This window comes from Eulemur rufifrons, chromosome 29 (assembly GCF_041146395.1).
Source record: "Eulemur rufifrons isolate Redbay chromosome 29, OSU_ERuf_1, whole genome shotgun sequence".
Lineage (NCBI taxonomy): Eukaryota > Metazoa > Chordata > Mammalia > Primates > Lemuridae > Eulemur > Eulemur rufifrons.
Genome location: NC_091011.1, coordinates 85,041,720 through 85,068,171, shown reverse-complemented (window position 1 = coordinate 85,068,171; position 26,452 = coordinate 85,041,720). Strand labels below are relative to the sequence as shown.

The 26,452-nt window shown below is 36.4% G+C and overlaps 1 protein-coding gene across 1 annotated transcript in view; it reads left to right on the top strand.

Annotated features, from left to right (window-relative positions):
* The window catches only part of MTPN (myotrophin), a 45,984-nt gene extending 20,156 nt beyond the window's left edge, over positions 1–25,828 (top strand). The window contains exons 2-4 of the mRNA XM_069462761.1: positions 5,899–6,012; positions 6,921–7,004; positions 22,578–25,828. Coding sequence (XP_069318862.1) covers positions 5,899–6,012; positions 6,921–7,004; positions 22,578–22,664 — 285 coding nt within the window. The 3' untranslated portion in view covers positions 22,665–25,828. The remainder of the gene's footprint in view (positions 1–5,898; positions 6,013–6,920; positions 7,005–22,577) is intronic.
* Positions 25,829–26,452: the final 624 nt, after the last annotated feature.

The window sequence follows — 26,452 nt, the reverse complement described above, 5'->3', positions numbered from 1 at the left end:
TAACTTTATCACATAATATAATTTAATCATATGATATGAATGGTTTACTTGCTGTCTTGCTCTTTATGACTACAAACTCCTTGTGGGGAGTGGCTCCCTTTTCATCACAATTCATATGTTTACTACAATGCCTGAAGCTTTAAAGCTGTTGGTAAATGGTTCATGAATGATTGAGTAACCAAATTGGTATCTTTGGGAAAATATTATAATATTAAATAAACTGTCTCATACCTAGAAAAGCAATAAACACTAGAAGGAAAAAACAACTTGGCATTGTGAAGAGGAATTTATACCAGGTTAGTTTAATTTCATCCTGTTACAGTAAGGCAAAAAGAAAGCAATAGACTTAGTTTATCTTGATTTTAAGAAAAGTGGATATTTCCCCAGAATAACACTACTGACAAACTAGAAAAGTCTTCCCTTGCTGGTAGTACTGTTAAATAAGCAAATAACTGACTCAGTGATAGTCAGTTGGTATATATTGAACTCTAGAAAGCATAGCGAATAGCGTCCCTCTTAGAAATTAAATCTGACACACTTTCTATTTAATATTTAATTTCTTTTGATTTTCTGGATTAAAAATAATTGATGGCACACTCACCAAATTTTTATGAGAATAATACCAGCAGGCCAATTCAGTGAATTTCACCATTTCATGTTCTTCAAATTCAGCTTAATCTAATTCTGTACTTGACATTCTAACATCTTGACCCACTCATGTATAAGTTTTGGCAGCAAAGCCAAGCATAGGCAATGATGGTTAGTGTTTATACAAAGCACATAATCAACCCCTAAGTACCTTTTCCCCCAATCATCGTGGCAAAAAGTTCTATGATGAAGATTTTTCTATATAGATACTACATCAAGACTGTATAAGGATAGCCAAATTTATCAACTGTTTGAATTCTATATAATGACAATCTGAAATCTTAATCAAGACCCCAAAAATATATTTTAAACATCTGGTAGAAATGGATGAGTCAGGAGAGGAAATGGAGTAGTAGTCAGAGAGATAGGAAGAAAACTATCATAATGCAGTATCACTGGAGCCAAGAGAAGAGAGTATTTAAGAAAGGAAGGAGTGATCAGTGTGTACTGTTGGGAGGTTATTAAGACAGGGACTAAGAGATAACCTTTGAATTTTGCAATATAGACGTCCTTGACTTCAGCAGAAATGGTTACGGTATAGTGTTGAGGGTGGAAGCCAGATCAGAGTGGGAGGTGAGCACTGGAGCTAGCAAATATATAGACGGTGCTTTTGGAAAGTTTAGTCATGGAAGAAAGGAGACAGAACAGTAACTAAAGGGTAGATGTTGGATCCAAGGAGAAGTTTTTGTACTGCTATTTGTTTTTTTAGTGCAGCAGTCCCAAACTTTTTTGGCAACAGGGACCAGTTTCATGGAAGACAATTTTTCCACAGACTGGGGGAGTTGGGGAGAACAGTTTGGGGATAATTCAAGTGCATCACATTTATTGTGCAGTCAAACCTTTCTTCTAATAATCTGTAATTGTAACTCTCCCCAGTGCTAGCATCACCGCCTCAGCTCCACCTCAGATCATCAGGCATTAGATTCTCATGAGGAGCGCGCAACCTAGATCCCTCGCATGTACAGTTTACAGTAGGGTTCATGCTCCTATGAGAATTTAATGCCACTGCTGAACTGACAGGAGACAGAGCTTGTGCAGTGATGTGAGCGATGGGGGGCTGCTGTAAATATAGATAAAGCTTTTCTCGCGCATGGCCACTCACCTCCTGCTGTGTGGCCCAGTTCCTAACAGGCCACAGAACAGTGCCTGTCTGTAGCCAGGAGTTGGGGACTGCAGTTTTAGAGGAAGAGCTGTGAATGGCATATGCTAATGAGGAGTCAATAGAGCAAGAGGTTGAAAACACAGTCAAGAAAAGCAACATACAAGTGATTAGTTTTCCCACAAAAACCAAGAAAGGATGATATACAAAGCTTAGGTGAAGGATTGGCTTTTGCTAGGAGGAGAAGATGGGTCAGTTGCTGGAAGGTGTGGTGGAGAGGAGTTCCTGAGGGAGGTCATGTCTGAGGGCAGTCTTCTGTGTAAAGAAGGATGTGAGGTCATCTGCTGAGAATACCGGGTGGGGAGGAGATAGAAAAGTCTAGGATCTATAAAAAGTGGAAGAGCAAGATAAAAAGGAAAACAAACTAAGATTGCCATGTAAACTAAGGGACCTGTTAAGATTGTGCTTCTCTGTCTTCCATCCCCAGAATCTGGAAGATAAAACTAGGATTTGATTTATCTCTGTAGCTTGTTATGTTTCTTGAAGTTAAAATTACAGAGTAGGTGTCTTACTTTCTCTCCAGTGATGTCACTGATGCCTAGAGTATGGGCTGGAAGGTGGGAAGAAAGGAACTAGACTGAGTGAGCACTATCTTCCTTCCCTATTTCACCACCGCTATGCAAGCTAGCACCTATCAAGACTGCTGAAAACCTGGTGAAACTGTCATTCAAACTCCCAGATCATGCAATCTGCAGATAAAGACAGATTTACTTCTTCCTTTTCAAGATGGATGCCTTTCACTTATTTTCTTGCCTAATTGTGCTGGATAGAACTTCAGTACAACATTGAAATGGTAAAAACAGACATCCTTGTCTTGTTCCTGATCTTAGGAGTAAAGCATTCTGTCTTTCACCATTTAAGTATGATCTTAGATGTAGGTTTTTTGTAGATGCACCTTATTAGGCCAAGTAAGTTTCCTTCTTGTCCTAGTTTGTTAAATTTTTAGGAGGAATGCATATTGTGTTTTATCAGATGTTTTTTAATGTTGAGATGGTCAGTTATATAGTTTCTTTTTTAGTTTTTTAGAATGATGAATTATATTGACTGGCTTTTCAGATATTAAACCAACCTTACATTCCTAGGATAAACCGCCCTTAGTCGTGGTGTATTACCCTTTTATGTAATGTTAAATTCAATTTGCTAAAATACTGTTTAGAATTTTTCTGTGTTCATGAGGAATATTGGCCAGCAGTGATTTTCTTGTATTATTGATATCTTTGTCTCATTTCAGAGTCAGAGTAATGCCAACCTCATAGAATGAGTTGGGATACCTTCTCGTCTATTCCATTTTGAAGGAATAGGTAGAATTGGTATTATTTCTTCCTTAAATATAATATTTGGTAGAATTTACTAGTGGTGCTATCTGGAGCCTGGAGGTTTCTTTATGGGGAAGTAATCTATAGAGTCTGTATTGGCACTTTGTGTCTTCACTATTCTTTTCCTTATCACTCTTGCTAAAGGTTTATCGATCATATTGATCTTCTTGAAGAATCAACTTTTGATTTCTCTTATTTTTCTATTTTCTGTTTGATTTCTGTTCTGATCTTTTTCTTTCCTCCTGCTTACTTTAGATTTAATTTGCTTTTTTCTAGTGTCTTTAGCTAGAAGTATGAAGATTATTAATTTGAAATCCTTCTACTTTTTTAATGCAGGCATTCAGTGCTATAAGTTTCTCCATTCATACTGTTTTGCTAAGGCCCTGAAGACGAGGAATTTTTCTGTCAGTCACACAAAGCATTTCTAGTATTGTCGTTTTTTTGTCTGCTAAAATAAGAATTGTAATGGAAAGGTCTGAAGGGATAAACAAGAAAGTTTAAACTCACAACTCTATTCCATATGCATTTTGCACCAGTGCTTGGGAGGATGTAACATTTTGATTCAAGGAAATATCTTTGACAAAGCCATCTTATCAGTTACTTACTGCAAGTATTTATTTGCTTTGTCTCACTGTAAAGACCTGTCTAGTTAATATTAATAATGGAAGAAAAACTAGTTTTATTTGTGGATTGTTTAAACAGTATCTCTCTTTGCCTCAAAGCCTCACATGTTTACACTTGGTGGTATGCCAAGTGTAAAGACTAAGGTGGTATGCCAATTCACCCTTACTATTTAAATGTTCTTAAATATATAGTATGTTATATTAAATCAAATCTTTAATTATTCATATTTCAGTCATTATGTAGAAACCTGCATTGTTTTATCATCTCGTAATTCAGAGGAAAATTATTTCTGTTGAAACTCTTGATCCCCCCAAAAAACAGTATATTTGAAATAGACATCTGGGCTAGAACTCGAGAATACTGTATAATTTAGTTCCCTGACTTAATGTTCCAGTGCCTCCATTGATTGCTGAGACACCCCTCAGAATGCTTACGACTAAGTAATGGATTTAATTCAGTATTTGAGTATACCTATTATGTGCATAGATATAATAGCTAACCATGTTTCTATTAGTATTAGCTAATGTGTTATTTAAGTGCTTTATACATGGATCGTCTAATTTAATCCCCACAATTCCATGAAATGTAGGTACTGTTATCTACATTTTACAGTTAAGAAAACTCATACACAAAGAGAGAGTAACTTGCCTAAGGTTTAATGGTGATGGAATTCATGCTGTTAACCTCTACATTATACTGTAGGAGGATATGAGAAAGAAAACATATAATTTGTACTCTAAAGGAATTTGTGATCCATTGGGAAAGGAGGCATACAAGTTGCGAGGGCACCATATATTTAAATACTAACTGATTCCTTGAGTTTTAAGGGAGGAACAGCTCACCATAACCATGGGAGATTTCATAGACGAGGTAAATCTTGAATTTTGTTGGGACTTGGTGAACCCATATTATTTAAATTAATGGGAAGGAAGGCAGAAACAAGCATAAGTAAAAAGGGGAATTTAGGGTATGTATGGTTGAAAGAACAGCTGGTAATGGCTATAAAATGATAGGGCTCTGAATATCTTAATTCGGGAAATGGCTTGATGAGTTGACCAAACTATGCTAAGTGAATGACATAAGTGTTGAGAAAATAAACTATTTTAGACATTTTGGTACTCTGTAAAATCTGAACTCTCCTAAGAGGGAAGGGGCAAATAGTGAATTAGAAGCAGCATAGTGGTATAGAAAGAGAATGGGTTTAGATCTCTACTCTGTTACTAACTAAACCACATTAAAAAGTTATTTAACCTCTTTTAGCTTCAGACTTTTCATATATTAAATGGAGATCTTCTCCTCTTAGGGTGGTTTGAAGATTAGCAAAAATACATACGACAGTGTCAAACGTGGTAGCTGGTCAGTAGAGAGGGTAGTTGTAGTTGTTATCGTTAGCGTCTCTGTTAATTTTCAGTGAATAAAAACTACCTTTTGAGGCCTTAATTTTATTTTCTGACACTACACCCCCATCCATAGTTGAGATTGTCATGTTCTTCTGATCAGTATTTGTTTAGCCCTGTGTTTCTTTTTTTTAATGGCATTTATATTTTGAAATTTTATATTTACTTATGTGATTATTTTATTAATGTCTGCCCCACACTGGATGGTAAGCTCTGTGTAGTAGGGAACCCTGTCTGTGTCTCCCCACTGCCTAGCACAGTGCCTGCTACACAGTAGGGCTTTAGTAAATGTTGAATGAATGTAATGAATTCTTAATAACTAATACTGAAATTACCTTGTGATAATGATGGCTACACATCAAAGTAGGGTTGCTTTCTTTGACAAATTAAGGTACATGTCATATGAACTGTATAAAATCTCAGTTCTTGAACTCACCAGTCTTTTGCGGTCACATATTGACATTATGCTGATTGAACTCCTTAGAAATGGAGCACAGTAAGGTATTTCATTACATTTATCCTTATTGTATATTGTTTTCAGCTGGACTAATCATGACTTGAATTACTGACATACTGTATGTTAACTATTGTGCAGAATTTCATTTCAAGTTTTTGGCTATTTCACTTTGCAAGAAATGTAATTGTTTCATGAAATTCTTTTATGGCTTTGGGAATAAAAATATCAGGTGCCTCGTTTCTCTTCTTCAGTCTTCCATCAATATAAATATTGTTTTTGTTTGGCTTTTCTTATAAGGGAGAGGACGTCAACCGGACACTAGAAGGTGGAAGGAAGCCTCTTCATTATGCAGCAGATTGTGGGCAGCTTGAAATCCTGGAATTTCTGCTGCTGAAAGGAGCAGATATTAATGTATGTAGAGAACGTTGTCATTCTAGAAAAAAATTTTTTTATATGCTTTGGGTCATTGTTTTCTAGAGATTATAAGATAGTTATTTGAAGGAACCTCAGTTTAAATATGAATGCAGTCTGAGATGTGATATCTTACATTTCCTGTAACTTTGAAATATATAGTTGGGATTTTAAAAACTAAGCCAAAAAACCTAACTTTTTAAAGCTGATAAAACCTAGGGTTAGGATGTTTCCCCCTTTGCTGTTGCTTTTCAAGTTCTAAAGCTTGGGAAGTTAGCACTATCTGTGGGTAGCAAATGACTGTCACATAATAGAGCACAGGACTATGCAGTCATGGGATAAATCTAAACTGAATTGTTGGACAAAGGTCAGTGGGCAAGCGGTCAGACAAGAGCAGTCATCTTCTGACTCTAGATTTTTGTAGCTTCTGTACTTCAGAGTTTTAGAAAAGTGTTCAAGTAACGGTGACAGCAAGTGAGATGAACTTTTCACATTCCAGGGAACACCATGTCACCTGGCCCAACTGTGACAATCTTCTTTTACCTCCTTATCAGCTGTGTTCTCCCCCTCTCTTCCCTTACTGGACCACTTTGGCATTTCCACAGTAGTGGGGAATTGAGGCTCAGAGAGGCTAAATAATTAGTCCCTCAGTAAGTGGCAGAGCCAAGATTTGAGCTGAAGTCAAAACCTTCTCCCCCTACCTTACTACACTAACTCCCGAGGAGAGACGCTGCAGTGGGCTTGGGCCTCTGGTAGCTCACTGAGAGCCTAGAAACTTGTTTCTGTGGAATGATTTCGTATAGGTAAACACTGATTTTGAAATATTTACAGGAGTTCCCTAATTAGATGTAGAAACAAGGAAGAAGTGAAAAATGGATAAGCTTATCTCTTCATTTATTATTTCATAGGCTCCAGACAAACATCACATTACCCCTCTTCTGTCTGCTGTCTATGAGGGTCATGTTTCCTGTGTGAAATTGCTTCTGTCAAAGGTGAGGTCCATTGCTAATTTTTATTGCTTTTTCCACTGCTGTGTAACTCTTTAAGCTAGGCATTTGATTATTAATTTATTTGAATTTTGTGTGGCAGCAGGGACAGAAAACCAGAAGCAGTATCCAGAATTGAAGTCTTGAACAGCATTACTCAAAATAGCTGGTCCACAAACTGTTACCGGTTCATGATGAGTAAGGAGCTTAAATCAACTGAGTCTCCTTTACTGAGAAAATCTTTTTATGAAAAAAATGTTAGCCGAACTAAGCATCATATGTAGAAGATATAAAATGTCTTTGTGGACAAGTAACAATTTGCAGACTGGCAGCAGGTTCACAGACCACACTTTGAGTAGCACTGGTTTGAAAATTGTAAGCTTCATTTTCTGTATTACATACTGAGCAAGATTAATAGAGGTAGTTTGCTGTAAGTAAGGGCTCTCCAACGCATCTGGTTTCTTGATGCATTGGAGATAGTGGTAAATTTGGAGTTTTCCAGTGTATTTTGTCTATACTATTATAAGGCCTTAGATGGAGTCAAAATCCAGCCTCAGGAATTAACCAGTTAGTCACTGCCATTCTAGCTATATTAGATGGAGCCTGCAAATACTGGAAATCAAGAAATCTTCATAAAATGAGGCACCAGTATTAATCCCAAGCTTGTCATTTCATGACCATACTCTGGAAAGTGCTGTTCGTAATACTTCATTTGGGATTTTAAAATAAGCCCTGCTAAAAGAAGCAAGGAAGAAATAGAAATTAAATGAGTAAATGTACATAAAGCATTTTGCCACAGTGTCCGACACGTAAGCACTCAATACAGAGCCTTTATTATGACTAACTTTATTTATTAGAGGATTTTATGCTTCATAGGATCAGCTTCAATAAGATATGGAGAATATTGAGAAAGAAGATAGCACATTTATCTCTTAATACTTTATTGACAACTTTTTAAAGATATGGTTCTGAAAGTAGTTAATTAGGGTCCTCTAAAACTAAGTTGTTTTTCTACCTGTAGCTTTATGTTAACCACAGTTACTGGATTTCTTTAAATATGTTTTTTATTGTTTTGTTTTTTGGTTGTATATCAACAGCAGTCTTCAGATACTTCACATCATACTGATGTGAATGATGCAGTTCTCAAAAAGCCAAAATAAATGGAAATACTATTCTTTGCCATTGTAGCAGGTCCAGCATCTTTGGTGGGGTGTGCTTACAGAGATTTCCAGTCACTATGTCCTTCTCTTCACCGTCCGTCCCTAGCCTACACCCATGAAAAGATAAGAGTACTTTTGAAAACTGTTAGATAATTTCATCCCTGGAGGAATATTTTTGCTTACTTAATCAAAAACTGGTTGCCACAGGCTACAGATATTGATTCACAGTTCATGGAAGATTTATGTAATTCAAATATTGTATTAGTTAGGACTCGTCATAGTGCAAGTAACTAAACCCAGCTCAGACTGGCTTAAACAATAGAGAGATCTTACTGACTCATAACTGTACAGTGTAGGCATAGCTTGACCCTGGGCTTAAGCCGTATAACCGGAATCTAATTTCTTTTTGTCTGTCTCTGAACTCTCTTCTTCAGTGTTGACTTAATTCCCTTGGATTCACCTATCTGCTGGCTAAGTGTACAGTAAAATAAATGAATGATACCTTCCTTACTCTTCTTTTCCCCCTTTTCCCTAACCTTTTCTACCGAGTCAAGGGTTTTGTTCTCTGAAAATAAAAATCTCCGTGGGATCCTTTTTAGCTTTAGGGCTCTGGTCATTTACTAAATGAGCTGCCAGGCTTTCTCTTTCCTTTTAGCCATATCTCAAACTATAGACCAGAACAATTTTTCTTTCTGATAGGCCTCTCTTTCCTCCTAGGAAAAACAAAACAAGATATAACTATTCTTAGGCTAGAGAGAGCCTAAACCATGGTTCTGTATTTTCATGATTCTCCAGGTCATTGAGACCTTGTGGTTGTAAGTTTCCATTGTTAAAGCATCTTCTACATTGAGTTCCTGAAGAGCCATTTACGTGTACGTTGGACCCTAATATGTTATTCCAGAAGATTCTCTGTAAATATATACTGTATTGCTAAATTATTCATTGAGCTGAGTTGTCTTACATTTAAGTAGTTTGTTTTTTTCTTTTACTTGTGCCCGTATTTTTCTTTTACTTGAGCCTTGATTTCTGTAGCCAAATAAGAGACATTTAAAGATAGCTATATTGATGGCAGAACAGTTGTAACCCCATAGAGCTGTTATTTGTTTTATATGAAAGAAGAGATGTTTCTTTTTACCTTTTTGAAAGTAGCGTGGTAAATTTTAGTTCTCCTTTTTCAAAATTAATTACTTTGATTTTGATTTGCATAAGCTTCTTTAATAGATATTCTGTAGTTTTGTTAGCCAGATTTTTTTTTTTCTTTTGGAAATTGATTATGCTCTTTCAGAAATCTTTAATTGCTAAAACAGGGCTATTCCAGTGCATCTTTTGAAAGTTACAATCAATGTTTATATTAAGTCTAGTTTGTTCTACTTTTTATCAAAAGTAGAATCCTTATAGATTATTGTGAATTCATTTTAAAGGACTTGGTGTAAGAGCTTTTTCAGATTTGTTGTCATTTCTAGCATAGGAAAAAAGGTAATATTATATAAACGGGAATTTAAAAGTCAGTATGATTACAGCTAATAGGAGGAAAAAAATCACAAAAACAGATTTTTAGAATATTTGAAGTCAAACTTTGCATGATATGCTATATCATTTATAATTTACTATCAACCCAAATACTTAAGTAGTATTATCTCCATTTTATGGATAAAGAAATCATTTGTCTCAGGGAGGTCTAATTGCCTGAAGGGCAAATAGAATGTAATAGAATCAAGATTTATTCCAAATGTGTGATTCAACAGCTTGTATTTTTTTCTACTACTCGACATTGCCTTTCAGTATTACTGTTAGGACAGTTGTGAGAAATGGAACATGTATATAACTGCAAGTAAAAAGATGTCTGATTTTTAACTGGTAAGCTGGTAAATGAGGAAAAATGTAGAGATCAACAGATGTGGGGCTTCTATTTCAAGGTTGAGGTCTGAGCACATGCTGTGATGTCCCCTTTTTGCCCCCAGTGACAGAAAAGATGTTCTTAAAGTGAATGAATCAGGATCTGCTTTGGACCAATAAGAAGGGGTTCAGTAGATAAGAAATTATAAGGAATACTTGAAAGACAGAAATCGGGCAGGATAGGATCAAAGAAGAAAACATTTCCACATATGAGCAAGAATATTTTTGCAAAAGGGGAGCTGACCCAATGTTGACCCAAGCCAGAGGTGCCTAGTACCCCTGAGCAACAGACAGAGTGATAAGTTGGATGCACTTCAGTAAGAAGCAAACCCAAAAGAAAAGACTGAAATGCAAGAAGGAATCATAAGCAAGAAATGAATATATGAATAACTCTAAGCAAATAAATAAAATACAAAACAAATGCTAAATTTTTAAAAAATAAGCTAGAACCAAAGAATTGGTAAATAATAACACCCAAGATGGAAGGGGGATGATCAAATCTCCTTTGGCACTTTGACCAAATCTGGAGTACGTGAGAAGTGTTGGTAAACTGGCAAGAAGAGACAAGGGAAAGGAGGCGGATGATGCAGGCTCAAGAGTAATCCCAGGAGATGTAGCAACAGCAGAGGAGTGAGCGTGTGAAACAGGAATCCGTGATAGAGAAGTTATTTTTCAGTTACATATAATTTGATTTGTTAATCCAGTATTGTGGTTTAAAAAAACAATTCTCTAAGAGAAATTAGTAATTTGCCTGTTGCATTAATACACTGCCATGTTGTGTATTTTTATTTTGTCAATATTGTATATGTTTAATATATGTTCCATTTTCTACAATAGTGCTCATTAAAATTCCTTATATGTAATCCCTTGTAATTTATATAACCTATCATAAAGGATTTTAAGAAGTCCAGTATCCTTGCTCCCTAATCGTAAGGAAAAGCATTTCTAAATAATCCATTATAGGTAATATGGGGAATTATCCTGAATATTTACTTATTTTGTCAATCTTTTAAGGATGTTACATTTGCTAGAATTTAGAATTTAGACAGATAAGCTTTCAGTCCTTTACTTCAGTGTGTGTTCACACTCCTTCCCTTACACATATATATATTTATATACTATACATAGGTATTAAAAAATACTGATTATTGTGCAATACTAATTTTAGTGACTCACAGGTGTTTCAGACCACTCTCTAAGTTAACTGTTCCTGGTTTGTTGAGTAGGATAAAAGAGTGAAATACAAAACAAAGGTTTACTAAGAAAGTGAATCATAAAGGGCCTACCAGAATGATAGAGCTACAAAATTTACCCCATAAATAACTGAAGAACCAGAACAGAAAAAGTTGAACGCCAGCATGGTTTTGATAGGTTTTACAAATCTCATAACACAAGTATGCCTATTGTAAGTTCATTGTTTTTAATCATTTAGCTCTTTTAGCCTGGAGTACATCATTATTTTACATAGTTTCTGTTAGTGACTATACTCTGTCGCGCCACACACCCCGCTCCAAATTTAGTTCTCAGTTCTTCTTAAAAGCTCTGTGGCTTTGAGCAAGTTCCTTAATATCTCAGCCTAAGTTTTCTCTTCTGTAACATGGGCCAGTACTTACCATATAGAGTTGATAAGGTGATAAAATAGCTCACAGCTAAATGACAAGTCCCACGTACAAGTCCTGTTTAAGTGCTTTATGTATATTAACTCATCTAATCATCACAGTAATCCCATGAAGTAGGTATGATTTTTATCCCCCATTTTACCATTGGGGAAACTGAGACACAGAGCAACTAGGAAATTTTCCCAGATCACACAGCTGGTAAGAAGGGGAATTAGAATCCAAAAACCAGTCAGTCTGGCTCCAGAGCCTGTGTCTATAACCACTACATTATACTACCTGTCAATATAACCAAGGAGTTATTAAATGAGATAATGTGTATAAGCCACTATGGCAATGCCCAACACATCATAAATTCTCTGGAGGTACTAAGACCAGTTAGGACTGATGTACTTTTCAGAAAAGGGAAGACCCAGCACATCATAAATTCTCTGGAAGAACTAAGACCAGTTAGGATTGATGTACTTTTCAGAAAAGGGAAGAATTACTACAGGAATGAGGGTTCCCAGCAGAAAATAAGCTTTATGAAAATAACTCTGTTTCAAGTGTAGACAAACTTTTTCATCTAAAACTTATGACGTACCACCTTATGAGTAATACAACAGCCCAATATCTGAATGTCCTTGGAGAGGTGTAATTTGAAGGCTCAGTTCTTTACCCCATCCTCTTATTTCTATGATGAATTTTTCTCTGAAACCTTGAAATGATCTTTCTATTCTTGGCTTAATATGATTTCAGTAGAGATGTTAAATCATATTTTTACTAGAGGTAGCATAAGAACAAATCCAGGACCATTATATATGCAGCTGAAAATGAACTGTAGTCACTGTGTCCAAATAAGGAATAAAATGAAATATAAAATGTGTCTCATTTCTCATTTACACGTGTGGGTCTCATTTGTTATATGAGGAAGTTGGGTGGCTACTTGGAAAACTTTTGAAGTACGTGTCTCTTTAGAGTTCATTGAAATTGTAAGAATCAAATTTTTAAAACAGTAAAAGAGATTAGACAACAACAACAACAATACTTAGCCCACCAGGTAAATTAAAGTTCTCAGCAAATGCTATAGTTCATATATGTCATTTCCCATTGCATAGTTAGCACATTGTTTGAGGCAGAATGGTGCAGATGGAAGAGCTTGGCAATGAGAAAACCTGTAAGGGCTGGTTCTATAACTTAATAGCCAGTAAATCACTTGACATCTGAACTTGGCAGGATTATTGGTATTCATATCTCAGGATTATTCTGAGGATCAAAGAAGGTAATGGTCTGTCCCTCTATTTTTAGTACTTGCGACACTGATATATTTTACATGTGTGATCCCTTTCTGTGTCCCAGCTAGATTGTGAAACAGTGAGAACTTGCTTCTCATTCTCCTTAATGCCCCAGAACAGTGGTAAACAAACATTTTCTGTAATGGCCAGGTAGTAAATATTTGGGGCTTTGCGTGTCTTATGGTCTCTGTCATAGCTTCTTATCTTTGCTGTCATACACAAAAGGAGCATAAACAACATGTAAATGAATGAGTGAGGTTGTGTTCCAGTAAAATTTTATTTACCAGAACTACATCTGGCACTTAATAGATACTCAGTAAATATTTGTTGAATCCTCTTGTAAATTGAATGTCTATGAAAATGTTCTCTAGCATCAAAGTGCTCCACAGATGACATGTTGTATTTGTGCCATTCCACAAAGTTCTTCAGTTTCTATAAGAGCCACACGTAATTTGCAGATATGTAAAGGTAATGATGAATTCTAAAATCTGGGTCTTATCCTAACATTTTTTGGGGAAAGGCTATAGATAATTTTCAGTTAAAGATACCATAGAACACGAAATTTATAGTCAGAAGGTTCTAGTTTCTATAATTTGCTGACTGACCTTGGGCAAGTTTCTTAATGTCTCTGAGCTTGAGAACCTCTAGCTGTAAAATAGAGTTAACGATGCCTACTTCACAGGGCTGCTGTGAGGAAAAATGAGATTATGTATCTGCAGTATTATGTTAAAAACTCAAAACTGCTACAGAAATGTAACAGACATAACATTCACTGTGTTTTGTATTAGATGCTGTGGAATATCTTGTCTTTACTTTGTCTCCTGTATCAATGTGTAAATTAAACATGAAATTCAGTGTGCTGTGAAATCCTGCACCCATAGATAAAATTGCACAAAATGTATAATTATAGGTATTTGAATAATTTTTTAATGTCGCTAAATACCAAATCTATTTTTAGTAGTTTCCAAAATTGAATTGTATCTGTAAGTTCTATGGTAATGGTAATGGTGATATTTAAGTATATATTTAAACAGTTGAAAGCTCTCAGATTATGAACATTTTATCATAGTACCATGGAACTACAAACAGATTCCCCAAATCATGAGATAATGGAGTTTTTTATGAGCACACCATAGTTTCTCAAGACTGTGCTAAAATGCATATAAATTAATTCAAAATAAATATTTTGCAATATTCTTTCTAATACAATGATAAACAGTGGTACATACTTAGACAAGATGGTAGAAAAGGTACATTTTCCTTTTAATTTGGATGTTTGTATTCACTAAGGGTAAGGTTTATATGATATTAACTAAATATACATTTATACTCTGACCCAGTTTTGAACTGTTTTCATTTATTTAACATATTTATTGAGCATTTACTATATGCCTGCCATTATCCTAGATGTTAAAGGTACAGAGAGGAATATATCAAGGTCTCTCTGCCCTCATGGAGTTCAGCCTAATTTGGGGAAGACAGATCTGTTAACAGATAATTACAGACCAGGGTAAATGCTATAAGAGAGGTAGAATTCAGCCATTAGTAACAAAAACCTATGCGGTGATTTGAATAAGAGAGTGCCCCTAACAAGATGTCTGAAGGTGTGCAGTCCAACGCCGAATGACTGGTTCCACTATGTATATCACCAGTGCCCCACACTTCGTGCTCCCACCCCTGATTTCCCCCTGTCCTTATGGTCACAAGGTGACTGCTGAACCTTCAGGCATTGTTTGTTTGTTTGGAACAGGATGAAAGGGAAAGAGCTAAGGACGTTCTCCTCCCAGGGCTTTCTAAGGGAAGAGGCCAAAATTATGTCAGTTGATCATCTCTAGCTCTAAGGGAATCTGAGGATTCCATTTCTTTTACAACCTCTGTTGTAGAGGAAGGCAAGGGAGAAGGGGGTTGCACTGGGCACTGAGTGAGCCAAGCTACAGATCTACCTGCTCAGGTTCCACAACGGGTTGAGTTGGGTAGCAGGCGCACAGGGGGAGGAGGAGACAGCTGCTTGGGAAATTCCAGAAGGGCTTCAAGGAGAATGTAACAATTGGGTGGTTAGAGGGAAAGAACAAAGAATTTCTTTGTTCCTTTATGTTTTTTAGAGTCCTTATGGGACATTTAATATCAAATAAAAGGAAGTACACTGTATTCATTTAAATATTGGGGATATATGAGTGAACAAGATAAACAAGTCTTCTATCCTCAGAGACCTCATTTTCTAGAGGGAAGACAGGGTAAACAAATACACAAATAAATGTAATTTAATTTCAGGTAGTAACAAGGACTGAAAAAAATACCTTTGTAAGGATAAAAACATTTTAACTATTTTGGATAGAAAATTTCTTAGGGGTATTACATACTTTTCTCTTAAGCAGAATAAACAAGACATGATTAAACCTTTTCTTGAAAACTTACCAGTGTCAAACCCTCTGGGCTCTGTTGAAGTGTTGGGTTAATTGTCCTTACACTTAATAACTAGTTCACTGCTGAGCTTTAGTAATGGTTCCATCTCAATTACTTTCTCGCTCTAGTCACGTCAAGCTCTTGTCAGATGTTACTATTGTTAGTGTGACCATCTTCAGTAGGCCTTCTCTCCTTTTCTGTTTTCTATTTCTGATTTTATTTGGACTGAGAAAATCCATGTTTGAATTATAAATTCCTGAGTAAGGACCCTAGCTTGCTTCTGTGGAATAATAAAGAGATTATTAACTCTGGAAAACTGTTTCGATGGTTTGTAAAAGTTTTACATTCACTTCCTGTGAGTTCACATCAACATAAGCTGGCTGGAATCCTAACCTGATAAGTATCTGTCATAAAATGTTAAACTAGAAACATTTTGAATGTTCTTTGAATTGTCTTAAACTGCAGTTTTAGTCCTTTCAGACAATCATTTTGTCTTTGAATTGAAACTGCTTTCTCTCCAAAGTGAATTGACTTTTCCAAACCATGATTGCTAAAAATTTTTTTTAAATAATTGGTTATATTCTAAGGGAGTGTGTATATATAAAGAGGTAGATGCATATATATACATACACACATACACACACACAGTCGGCCCTCCATAGCCATGGGTTTCACATCCACGGATTCAACCAACTATGGATCAAAAATATTTGGAGGAAAAATAAATAAAAAATAATACAAGATTTAAAAAATATCAATAAAAAAACAACACAGTATAATAACTACACATGACCCTTGAACAATGTGAGGTTAGGGGTCCTGACCCCCCCACACAGTCAGAAATTCACGTATAACTTTTGACTCCCCAAAAACATAACTAATAGCTTCCTGTTGACTGGAAGCCTTACCAATTACCAGTTGATTAACACATATTTTGTATGTTATATGTATTTTGTACTATATTCTTATAAAAAGTAAGCTAGGGAAAAAATTATTAAGAAAATTATAAGGAAGAGAAAATGTATTTACTGTTCATTAGGTGGAAGTAAATCATCATAAAGGTCCTTATCCTCATTGTTGTCACGTTGAGGTGGAGGAGGAAGAAGAGGGGTGGGTCTTGCTGTCTCAGGGGTGGCAGAGGTGGAAGAGGTGGAGGAAGTAGGAGGGGAGACAGAAAAGCAGGCACACTTGGTGTAAATTTCATTGAAAAAAATTTGTGTGTAATTGGACCCACACTGTTCAAACTCATGGTGCAGGATCAACTGTATTTATGTATCAACTGTATTTTGCATTGTGTTAGGTACTATAAGTAATCTAGAAATGATTTAAAGTATACAGGAGGGTGTGCATAGCTTTTATGTAACTACTACACCATTTTATATTAGCGATTTAGGTACCCAAGGAGGGGGGGAGCAGTTCCCCTCCAATATCAAGGGACAGCTATATGTATAAATTCAAGTCCTAATTTTTTGACTAATTTTATAAATTTTTATTGAAACAAAGCTTCTTGTTTTGACACTTGATCAGATCAGTATAACTATAATCAGCATCTTCAAAACCTTGACAAAAGCCTTTTGTCAAGATAATGTCAGATAACCTCAGTAGAAGTTTGAGTTTCATTCTTAAAGTGTTACTAATGTAATTTTTTTGGCTTGTTTGTACATGTTGAGAACTGATAGTATACAGTGGAATTAGTTATCTGAAATAAGCAGTGGATAAAAGTAACAAGTAGGTAAAGATATATTGTTGTTGTTTCATGCTTGTATATCTTTCCAGCTAGATTGTAAACTATTCATGGGCAGAGGTAGCATGACTTGAAATTTCTTTTTAACATTCCACATATTCTACCACATGCTGTCAAATATTACTTGATTATCTAAAAGTGTGACTTCTGAAGATCAATAAACTGCTTGTAGTGCCTTAAAACTTGTACTCCCTAGAATGACAAACAGCCTGTCTGTCTACCTGGGCCACTTTAACATGGCCATAGCAACTTTTTCTTCCTCCGGGAAACCTTATCCCCTGAATCATGCTCTAAATATAGGCAGATGAACCTAGTCCTGATTCTAATCAGATGTCAGAACTAAAGCATCTTCAATGTTAAAATTACCTGAAAATAAGTTAAATATTTTATATTGTGTGCTAGTAGGCAACCTGTCCACAATGAAATAGGTTGTTGGTCTAGTCACAGCAGTGTGTCTTTAATGGATATTGCTATAATCGTATCTAGTCCCTTAGTACATATTTTTAGTTCCTATCTATGTCAAATAATTTCATAAACATTTATTGATTGCCTCTTATTTGCCCTGTTCAAGGCCTTGGGAATGCAAAGACTAATAAGTCTGGTTGCTGCCATCAACATCTTTAGTAAAGGGAGACAAATATGTAAAATAACCAGTGCATTAAGCATTGTGGTTGCTGTGACAGGAGTTATATGTAAAACATTAGGACCTGAGGGAAGAAAAGGGCACATATGGTCTTAGGAGTCAAGAGAGTAGTTGTGTTATGAATGAAGATGTCGTTACAGCTCCAGGTACCATTGTAACTTCATAAAGCAGTTCACACTTGAGCCAAGCCTTAGAAACTTAGTGTCTAAGAGTTTACTAAGGAATCGGGGTCCCATTCCAAGCAGAAGCAACAATGAGAAAAGTCACAGGGACAAGAAATAGAGACCGTGATACATTTGGATATGATAGATTGTTCAGCATAGCTACACTGTAGGGTAGAAAGGATTTAGCAAGAAATATGTCTACAGAGGTACAGGTAGTGAACAGATTATGCCTTTGTGTGCCATGTTATTTATCTTCATCTCTTTTGCAAGGATGCCATTAAAGGCTCTTAGATAGGTGAGTAGTATGATCAGACTTGCCATTTTAGAACAATCAACCAGACAGATGTGGAGTAGTGCTGCAATCAGAATGATTATATGAATATCCTGAAGTAAGAAAGTCATGATAGCAGTGGAGAAGCAAGGACAGACGGGAAATGTTAAGAATAGTATAGTCTAGAGATTTGCAAAGTAAACAAGAACTGCATAGTGTCTCCGCATTTCCTGGAAGAGGGTAGTATGCATCATAATAGTACTGAGAAAGGATGGAGTTTGTAAGTAAAGACTACAGGTTCATTTTAAGGAGACGTTGAATTTGAGGTATTTACGACACTTAAAGCAGGTTAAGTCTCAAAGCCAGTCCTCAGGATGAGCATAAAGGCTGAACTTGGATGAGATGATTAGGGGAAAACATCTTGAGCAAGTCGTGAAGAATGCTGAAGAGCAGAACCCTGGAGAATACCAACATGTAAAGGACAGGCAGAGAGAAAGTAGAGGTGGGGAGAGGAGAGTGGAAGGAGTTGGTGCAGGAGGAAGGAAAGGCAGGCTAGACTGACAGAATAATGTGGATATAATACTGTCTTGAGAGTTAGGGCTATAATGGGTTAGCAATAAGACTCTCATCACTGTTCAGATACCATAAATGCTGATTGAACTTGGCATTTAGAGGACATTGGTGATTTATTCCAAAGTATTTTCAGAACAGTCTAGGTCAGGTTGCAAATTGTGTGCCATGTCTATTTTTTCCTCTTCCTTTTAGGAGGAAAACCCCAGGTTGTAGTTGCGTCCATGACACCCTAAGCTAGTCCTTGTATCTCAGCTTCCCTTGCAGTAAGTACGGCTCTGTATCTAAGGTTAAGCTAATGGGATGTGCACAAATGATATGTGTCACTTACAAATCAGTACCTAAAACGTGAAGCCACTTGCTGTGGTCTTTTCCCCCATCCCCCATTCCCCATCCCCCATCCCCCCTCAAGCAGGCTGGACGCCGATGCAGAGGTGAGCCAGCTCCAGCCATATGGGTGAGGAAAGTGAGTACCCAGGGCAGAGCAATAGAATGGGAGGAACCTCGGTCCTTAGAAGACCTTACAGGACAGGGCCACCCTACCAACCTTGATGCACTTAGCACTAGTCTGTTTTATGTGAGAGAAGTAAATTAACTTCATTTAATCCATCGTGTTTTAGGTTCTCTTTGTTATAGCAGTTTACCCTAAAAGTAATAAATAGGTTTAAAAGTTGATAGGACTAGGGAAAATTCAGGCTGCTGCTGTGGCTGTTATCTCCTGATCTCTCATTTGTGAGGGTTGTGATACTGGAACAACGGACAGAAAATTAATCACATTAATCTCCTAGGTACCACAGTGTGCAGTGTTTACCTAGAAATAATTTAAACATAGTTCATTTATTTTAACTACAAGAATTGATCAAGAAACAGAACAGTTTTTCCAGACCTGAACATAAAAGTTAATCTTGACAAAATGAAAAAGCTGGCAAGTTCAGAGGAGGAGAGAATGATAGCAAGGTAGAGGAAGAATCTTTATGAAATTATTTCATGAGAGAGGAGATACTGTCAAAACTGGTGGAACAAGAAATATAGGTCTAAGCAAATAATTAAATTTATAAAAAACAAAATGATATTTTAAGTATAAGAAATTGCAGGGGTCTGGGGGACAGAGGTGGTGAGCTAACACCTCATCTATGTAGCTGGAAGTCAAAAGATGAATTCAGAAGTCAATAACTCCAATAGCATGAGTATATTAAAGCTTTGGAAATCATTATTAGAACTAAAACAACTAAAAAAGTTTCCTCAAGGAAGGAATGGGGCCAGATATACTTAAGTTCTCCAGTAACTGCATCAAGTACCAAAAGAAAAAATCATTTTCTTTTAATATTCTCATCCATATTGACAAAACTAGTTCATCTTTTTTAAAAGAGTTTGAGTTTGTTTAATAGTATTTTTATTCTTTATGATGCTATTACAAATGGAATTGTTTTCTTAATTTCATCATTGAATTGTGAACCTTTTATTATGAAATGTCCCTCTGTTTCTAGTAATATTTCTTAAAGTTTCTTTTGTCTGATATAAAAAGTTACTCTAGTTCTTTTATACTTAATCATTTATTTTAAAAAGAAATATTTAGAACAAAAGAAGGAAATGTTAACATTAGTTGTACCCAGCTTATAGAATTATGAGTTCTCTGTTATAAATTGGTATTAGAAAAATTATATAAATGTTTTAAATATTTTTGGTTGCAAATAGCAGAATTTGACTCTAACAAGTAAAAAAAAAAAAAAATAACAATTTTTAAAAGATATTGGACTAGTCACAGAATCAACAGGAAAGCCCAGGGACCAGGCTGAGAAGAGATCAGAGCTGGGGCAACTGCAGGGCTGTGGGTAGCAAGAACTTCCCAGCTGTTTCATTCGGGTGATGGCGCAGGAATAAATGAGCTCTAACTTCTTTTATTCTCTTTCTTTTGATCTCTCCAATCCAGATGCAAACTCTAGGAGACAGTGTCCTGTTTAAGTTAAATACATCTTTGTCACTTGGCGAGGAAGGTACTTGGCGCCTCGATATATAGTCCTAGGACTCCCACACTAGGGAACAAATGAGTCCCCAAGATGAAATTAGGGTGCTGTCATCCAAAGGAGGGAAACAAACTCTGGTAGCTAAAAAGCAGCACATATTCACTACAACATGTACTTTTTTGTTAATGCAGAATTACAATTTACAGTGCTAGTCATAGAAAACAGCAGCCATCAAAATGAAAAAGAAGTCATTTGTTTTGAATACAGTGATCCCAGTTGTCCCTTAACCTTTGTTGCAAGTCTCACCACAGTGAATTGAAGTTCTCACTGATGTTCTTCCACTTGACTCTGAGTTCCATGTCTTCCATGAAGCAGTTAACTTCAATTAGAGAATGAAGAAATAGAGACTTATAGGAGGACTTTGTAATAATTCGACACTTCCTAAAATGTTTGTCATCTCACCTGGTCAGTTTTTATTTACTTGTCAAGACTCAGGTCAAGCATTACCTCATCTAGCAAGATGTTGTCCCGTATGCCCTCCTACCACGTCCTGTTCTGACTTAGGGCCACTCGTCTCTGTGCATAGCGCTGGTATTGCACTCATCACAGGTGTTATATCGGTTGGTTTGTCTGTCTCCCACACTAGCCAGAGTGGCAGACTCTCTGTCTTGTTTTTCTTTGATTCTCCCATGCCTTACATGGTAGCTGCACATCACGTAAATATTTGCTGAATGCATGGATGAATGGATTTGGCAGAGAAAGGGGGTAAGGCTTTCCACATAGAGCCCTGCATGTATGAAGACATGACACACGGCATGTTCAGGAACCGGTGAGAAATTCTGTGGGTTTAGAACATGGAAAGAAAAGACTGGTAAATTTGACCAGTGTTTGACTCTGAAGGACCATTTATGCCAAGCTTAGACAGTTCTGTAGGCCTCAGGAACTCGTAGAAGAATGAGTGAGATTTGGCAAGGGAGGCAGAGAGGGCTGCAAGAGGCTGTGTGGTGCATACATGCTGACTGGGGCTGGAGCAACGAAGAGAACCCTCAGATGGTGAAATATCTTGTCTCTGGGAGTTAAAAGGGTCAGAAGTGGTCTGAGAGCAAATTCATCTATACACAGTAGGCGCTTCTCTAGGTGCTGGGAATACAGTGGTGAGTAATATGGACAAGACTCCTGTATCCTTGGAACTTTCCCTCTGGAAAGGGCAGACAGATAAAGCAACAGAAAGACACAAAAGTACACATACAAATTCTCAAAACTAAAATGCCACGTTGCATAGCAAATGCTCCAGAACACCACTCTCCAGTGTCTGCGCCAAAGATTTCTCTAGAGTGTAGCAGGGACCGCCTTACAGCCTGTATCCCAGGCATTTACTGCTAAGTTTTTACAAGTAAAGTGACCAGTACTATACGTGTCCTTCGTGTCAATAATACTGTGCACTCTACAAAAAGTGTTGCAAAGAAGAAAAAAAAAAAAAACTTGTCACAAGAATACTTGTTTAGCAAAAGTATTTACCTTTTTTCCATTTCATACTACAAATAGGGATGTTATCTTTTAAAGCTTAATTAATTGGGTAAATATATGAAGCCAGTCATTGCCTCTGTTAATTTTGTAGCTTACAATTTCATTTCTAGTGCCTGGAAAATAATGTGGCATTTTTATAACTTTAATCCATAACCTTGGCAACTGTTTTTGTTCGTGTGGGCTTTTTTTTTTTTTTTTAATAGTAGAATGGGCTCTGTCACTCTGTCAGTAAAAGAATTTTTAATTCTCAATATAAACATTAGCTTGCACCATGCAATCTAGTCTTATGTTCTCTTCTCCCATAGTGGGCTCATTTAATGATAAGGGCCCTTTCCTCTCTTTTCCAGGGTGCTGATAAGACTGTGAAAGGTCCAGATGGACTGACCGCCTTTGAAGCCACTGACAACCAGGCAATCAAAGCTCTTCTCCAGTGATGGGTGGATGGACTGATAACTCGGGAAGAATGACTCTCCTGTGGCCTCACACTGCTGCCTGTCTGTCTGTCACTCTCTATCTGCCAGCTTCTTCAGCTAAATACTTTAAGAGGGGTGAGGGGAGAGAGAAATTCATAACAAATCAGACTACCAGAAAAAAATAAAAACAATATTTTGGAAGAGAGGGAAAAAAACGTGATCAGGCTTGTACTGGGATTCCTGATCAAGTCAGCCTCTTTTCCATTTCTTATAAAATACACAGCTTATTCCCAAGGGAGAGCAAACACAAAATATACCAGTAACATTTGACCTTTTCAGCTCCCCAGCTAATTTATTCATTAGATTGTGTTGAAGGTCCGATTCTACAAAGGCCAACTCTACATATTTGGTAGCCCTAACTGCAAGCAGTAGTGGCTACTGCGATGTAAACTTAGGGTGCTGAGATAAGCAATTAGCTCTAGCCTTTCTGCCTTAAGAATGCACTCTACTGGGGGTTTCCTGGCATAGTTAAGAGCGCTGCCTGTGGTTGGTGACCAAATCTTTCCTCAGTGACTTTAAGCTTTCTGTGAAGCTTAGCGAAGGTGAGGAGGGGCACACTCCTAAATTGCTGGATGGCTGAACTTTGGATTTTCTCTCCCCTTTCACATGGATTTCATGTTTGCTTAGATAAAACTGACTAGTTTTATTTATAAAATCTTAAATTTTGGAAGTCTAAAGGAGAAATCATTCCAGTATGCATATTTTTTTCTCCTCTAGATTCAGACATTTATATAACATTGAAACACTTTCAAACTCCTGCTGGTAGTAAAAGGGGATTTAAAAATAGAATCATAGCCATAAGCCTGTTAGTGTCATATAAAGAGAGAACAGTTGTCTTAGTACCTATGAATTTTCTTTATTTTCTATTTGAATGGATAGACTTCAGTTATGTTTGAAGAATCAAGGAACATTCTTTGGAATGCCTCTCTCACCCATCTTGGATACTGATTACTTATTGCACCAAAGCTATCACTGGGGTGAGACTTACTATTTGGACAAATTTAGCCCCATTCCTTTTCAAACATGCTTGTTTCCGGGTTTCCCCGCATTGTTGATACGCTTCTGCTGAACATATGCCAACCCACCTGCGTAATATATTTTTGTTTCTTTTATAAATCATGCATTGCATAAAGTGTGACAACTTCAAAATATACTCTGTGTTCTTAGAATACAGTGCCCTAAAATGGTATTCTTATGACCTGCAGAAAATATCTACGTACTTCTCCAAATGTTTATTTCATGAGCAGTGCAACTAATTAAAATATAATTTTAAATTTGATAAAATATTAAGATTCCTTTGACTTGCCATCCATATAAGCTTACGAAAAAAAAATTAGGGTTTTTTTCTTAGCCAAGTCATGCAATAATTGAATGTACCTCAAATTTTTAAAGAGGGAGGAAGAGGGTGGGTTAGGGACTGGTATTCAGATTGTGGATAATAAAGAATTAATGATGGTTTTTGAAGGCAATGTAGCATTCTACAGCAGGGTTAAACGGTTATCAAGAACAGTCACCCTGGCTAATAGTAAGTTTTATTGATCAGTTGCTGATTGGTTGGTTGGCGTGTGGGTTTGCGTGTGTGTGTGTGTGTGTGTGTGTGTGTGTATCTTTCCCTGTGAACCCTTTTTTTATCCTGTGGCTTTTTCACTTACAACTAGCCTAACCCTGTAATTTTCATACGTCCAAGAAAACAATCACAAAGTTGTGGTTTAAATACTTTGTTATATTTGGCTAATTCTGCTGTCTTAATGCAGCCTGTTAGAGTTGGATTAAAAGTCAGTAATCAGTACTTTATTACATCACTGAACTAAAATACAGAGACATCCTCATTGAAAATGGAGGGCACTCTATCAATCTCTAACTAACATAGTGCAACAGGGTGTTTTGATATCTTTGTTTTGACCTCTTGGCATAGTGCTATTTAAAAGGCTTGAATTTTCCTCTTTACACAATTTTCACCTTTACTTTCAAAGTGTTTCGTTGTAGTTGGCTATTGCAGAGAGTGCATTGTCCTATCATTCCTAAACCTGGTCTACTTTCTACAGCCATTATGGTAGAGAAACCATGTGATCCTTTGTACAGTTTATCCTGATGTTCCTTGTAATGCAGTAGAGGCTATTGCGCCTTCCCTATTCTTTCTCAGCCATTTTGTAAACTCCATAATTATGAAGCGATTGCTTGAGAAAATAACATATAAACATAGAATAGAATAGACTGACCAAGATGCTTTACAGTTTCTTTTTTAACTAGGTTATTTATAATGTATTTCTGAACCACTTGGCAGAGGAATTCACAACACTTAATGTTCATATTTTGAGTAAAGGAAGCTAAAACCATGTCTGCTTTTTGGTACTACATGCATTAGCAAAATGTTAAGTTGTTCTCCACTGAAGTAATATTTAACATCTCAGAAAAAATCTTGCATGTTCTGTAGTTTTGTATTAAATCAGTCATTTCTTACGCACTATATCAAGTACAAACAGGTAGTTTACCTGTTTAAAGTAGTGGACTAACAAATTCTCCCTTGCAGCTTCAGACTGGTATCTATAGACTTATAGTTCAAGTACAGCACCTGAATATCCCAAGTAGTTCTTCTATGCTTAGCTCACCTTTCTACACCCAGTTGGACACGAAGAAGAGATAATAGGTAGGTGCAGTGTATGGAAGCTGCAAACAAGTGGGCCCTTAATTCATTGATTTCTTTCCCCAAATAATGGATTTCAAATCTATATGTACCTATTTGATTTTTTTTTCTAAACTTCAACTGAGCTGCTCTTTTCTTCCATGCAATATTATATACTCAATTGTGTATAGAAGCTGGTGAGAGTGCCCTCCTACATAAATAAGCAATTGCAGTGTTTTGCATGCAAAATTTAAAAAATTTAAATTGTCCTGATTCTATTTTGTAAATGGAGAAACAATCATATCTTTCTAAGCAGTAATGGAGGAAGACTAGTGCTTTGTGCATTTTGATATATTTGAGTTCATTTTTCCACAATGTCATATTTTTGACACAATTGAGTTTCTCATAAGTATCCTAGTTCATGTACATCCGAATGCTAAATAATACTGTGTTTAAGTTTTGTGTTGCAAGAACAAATGGAATAAACTTGAATTGTGCTACAGCTAATGTGTCAGCAGCGTTTTTCACCCTCCGTTATGATCACCTTCCTTTTTCAGTCTTCTCTGCAACTATACCAGAACCTTGATTGACTCAAACTTTTGATTAACTTAGATTACTTTATTTAGGTTAGTTAATTTTTTATTATTTTTTTAAAAAATGAGTGGAAAAAATAAAATATTAAAAATTTAATTGAAATAAATCAGACTAGTCGTTGGAAGGTTTTGCTTTTGTATTAGTCTCCTGATACAAATTGTTTTACTATAACTTGTTCAGTAACCCTCCTGGCTGACTGGGAGCAAGGTGTAGCCAACACATCCCAGCATCAGGATCTTCAGAGGGGTTGAAGAACACAGTCATGGTAAACCTCTGTGATTTTTTTTTTTTTTTTCATTGCTCGTTTACGTTGCTACACATTTCTTGGAGGTCTACATTTCCCAAGTTTCACTGGACCACAAGCACTTTTTAGGGTATACCACCTAACCATTTCCTGTTTCAGGTCAATTGTCTTCCACAGATACTAGCCAGATCATCACACATCAACCAGGGATATTTTTCTTTAGAGCATTTACTCCACTGAAATATAATTACTGTTTGAGAAGAGAATTTAGCAGCAGCTTTAATAGCA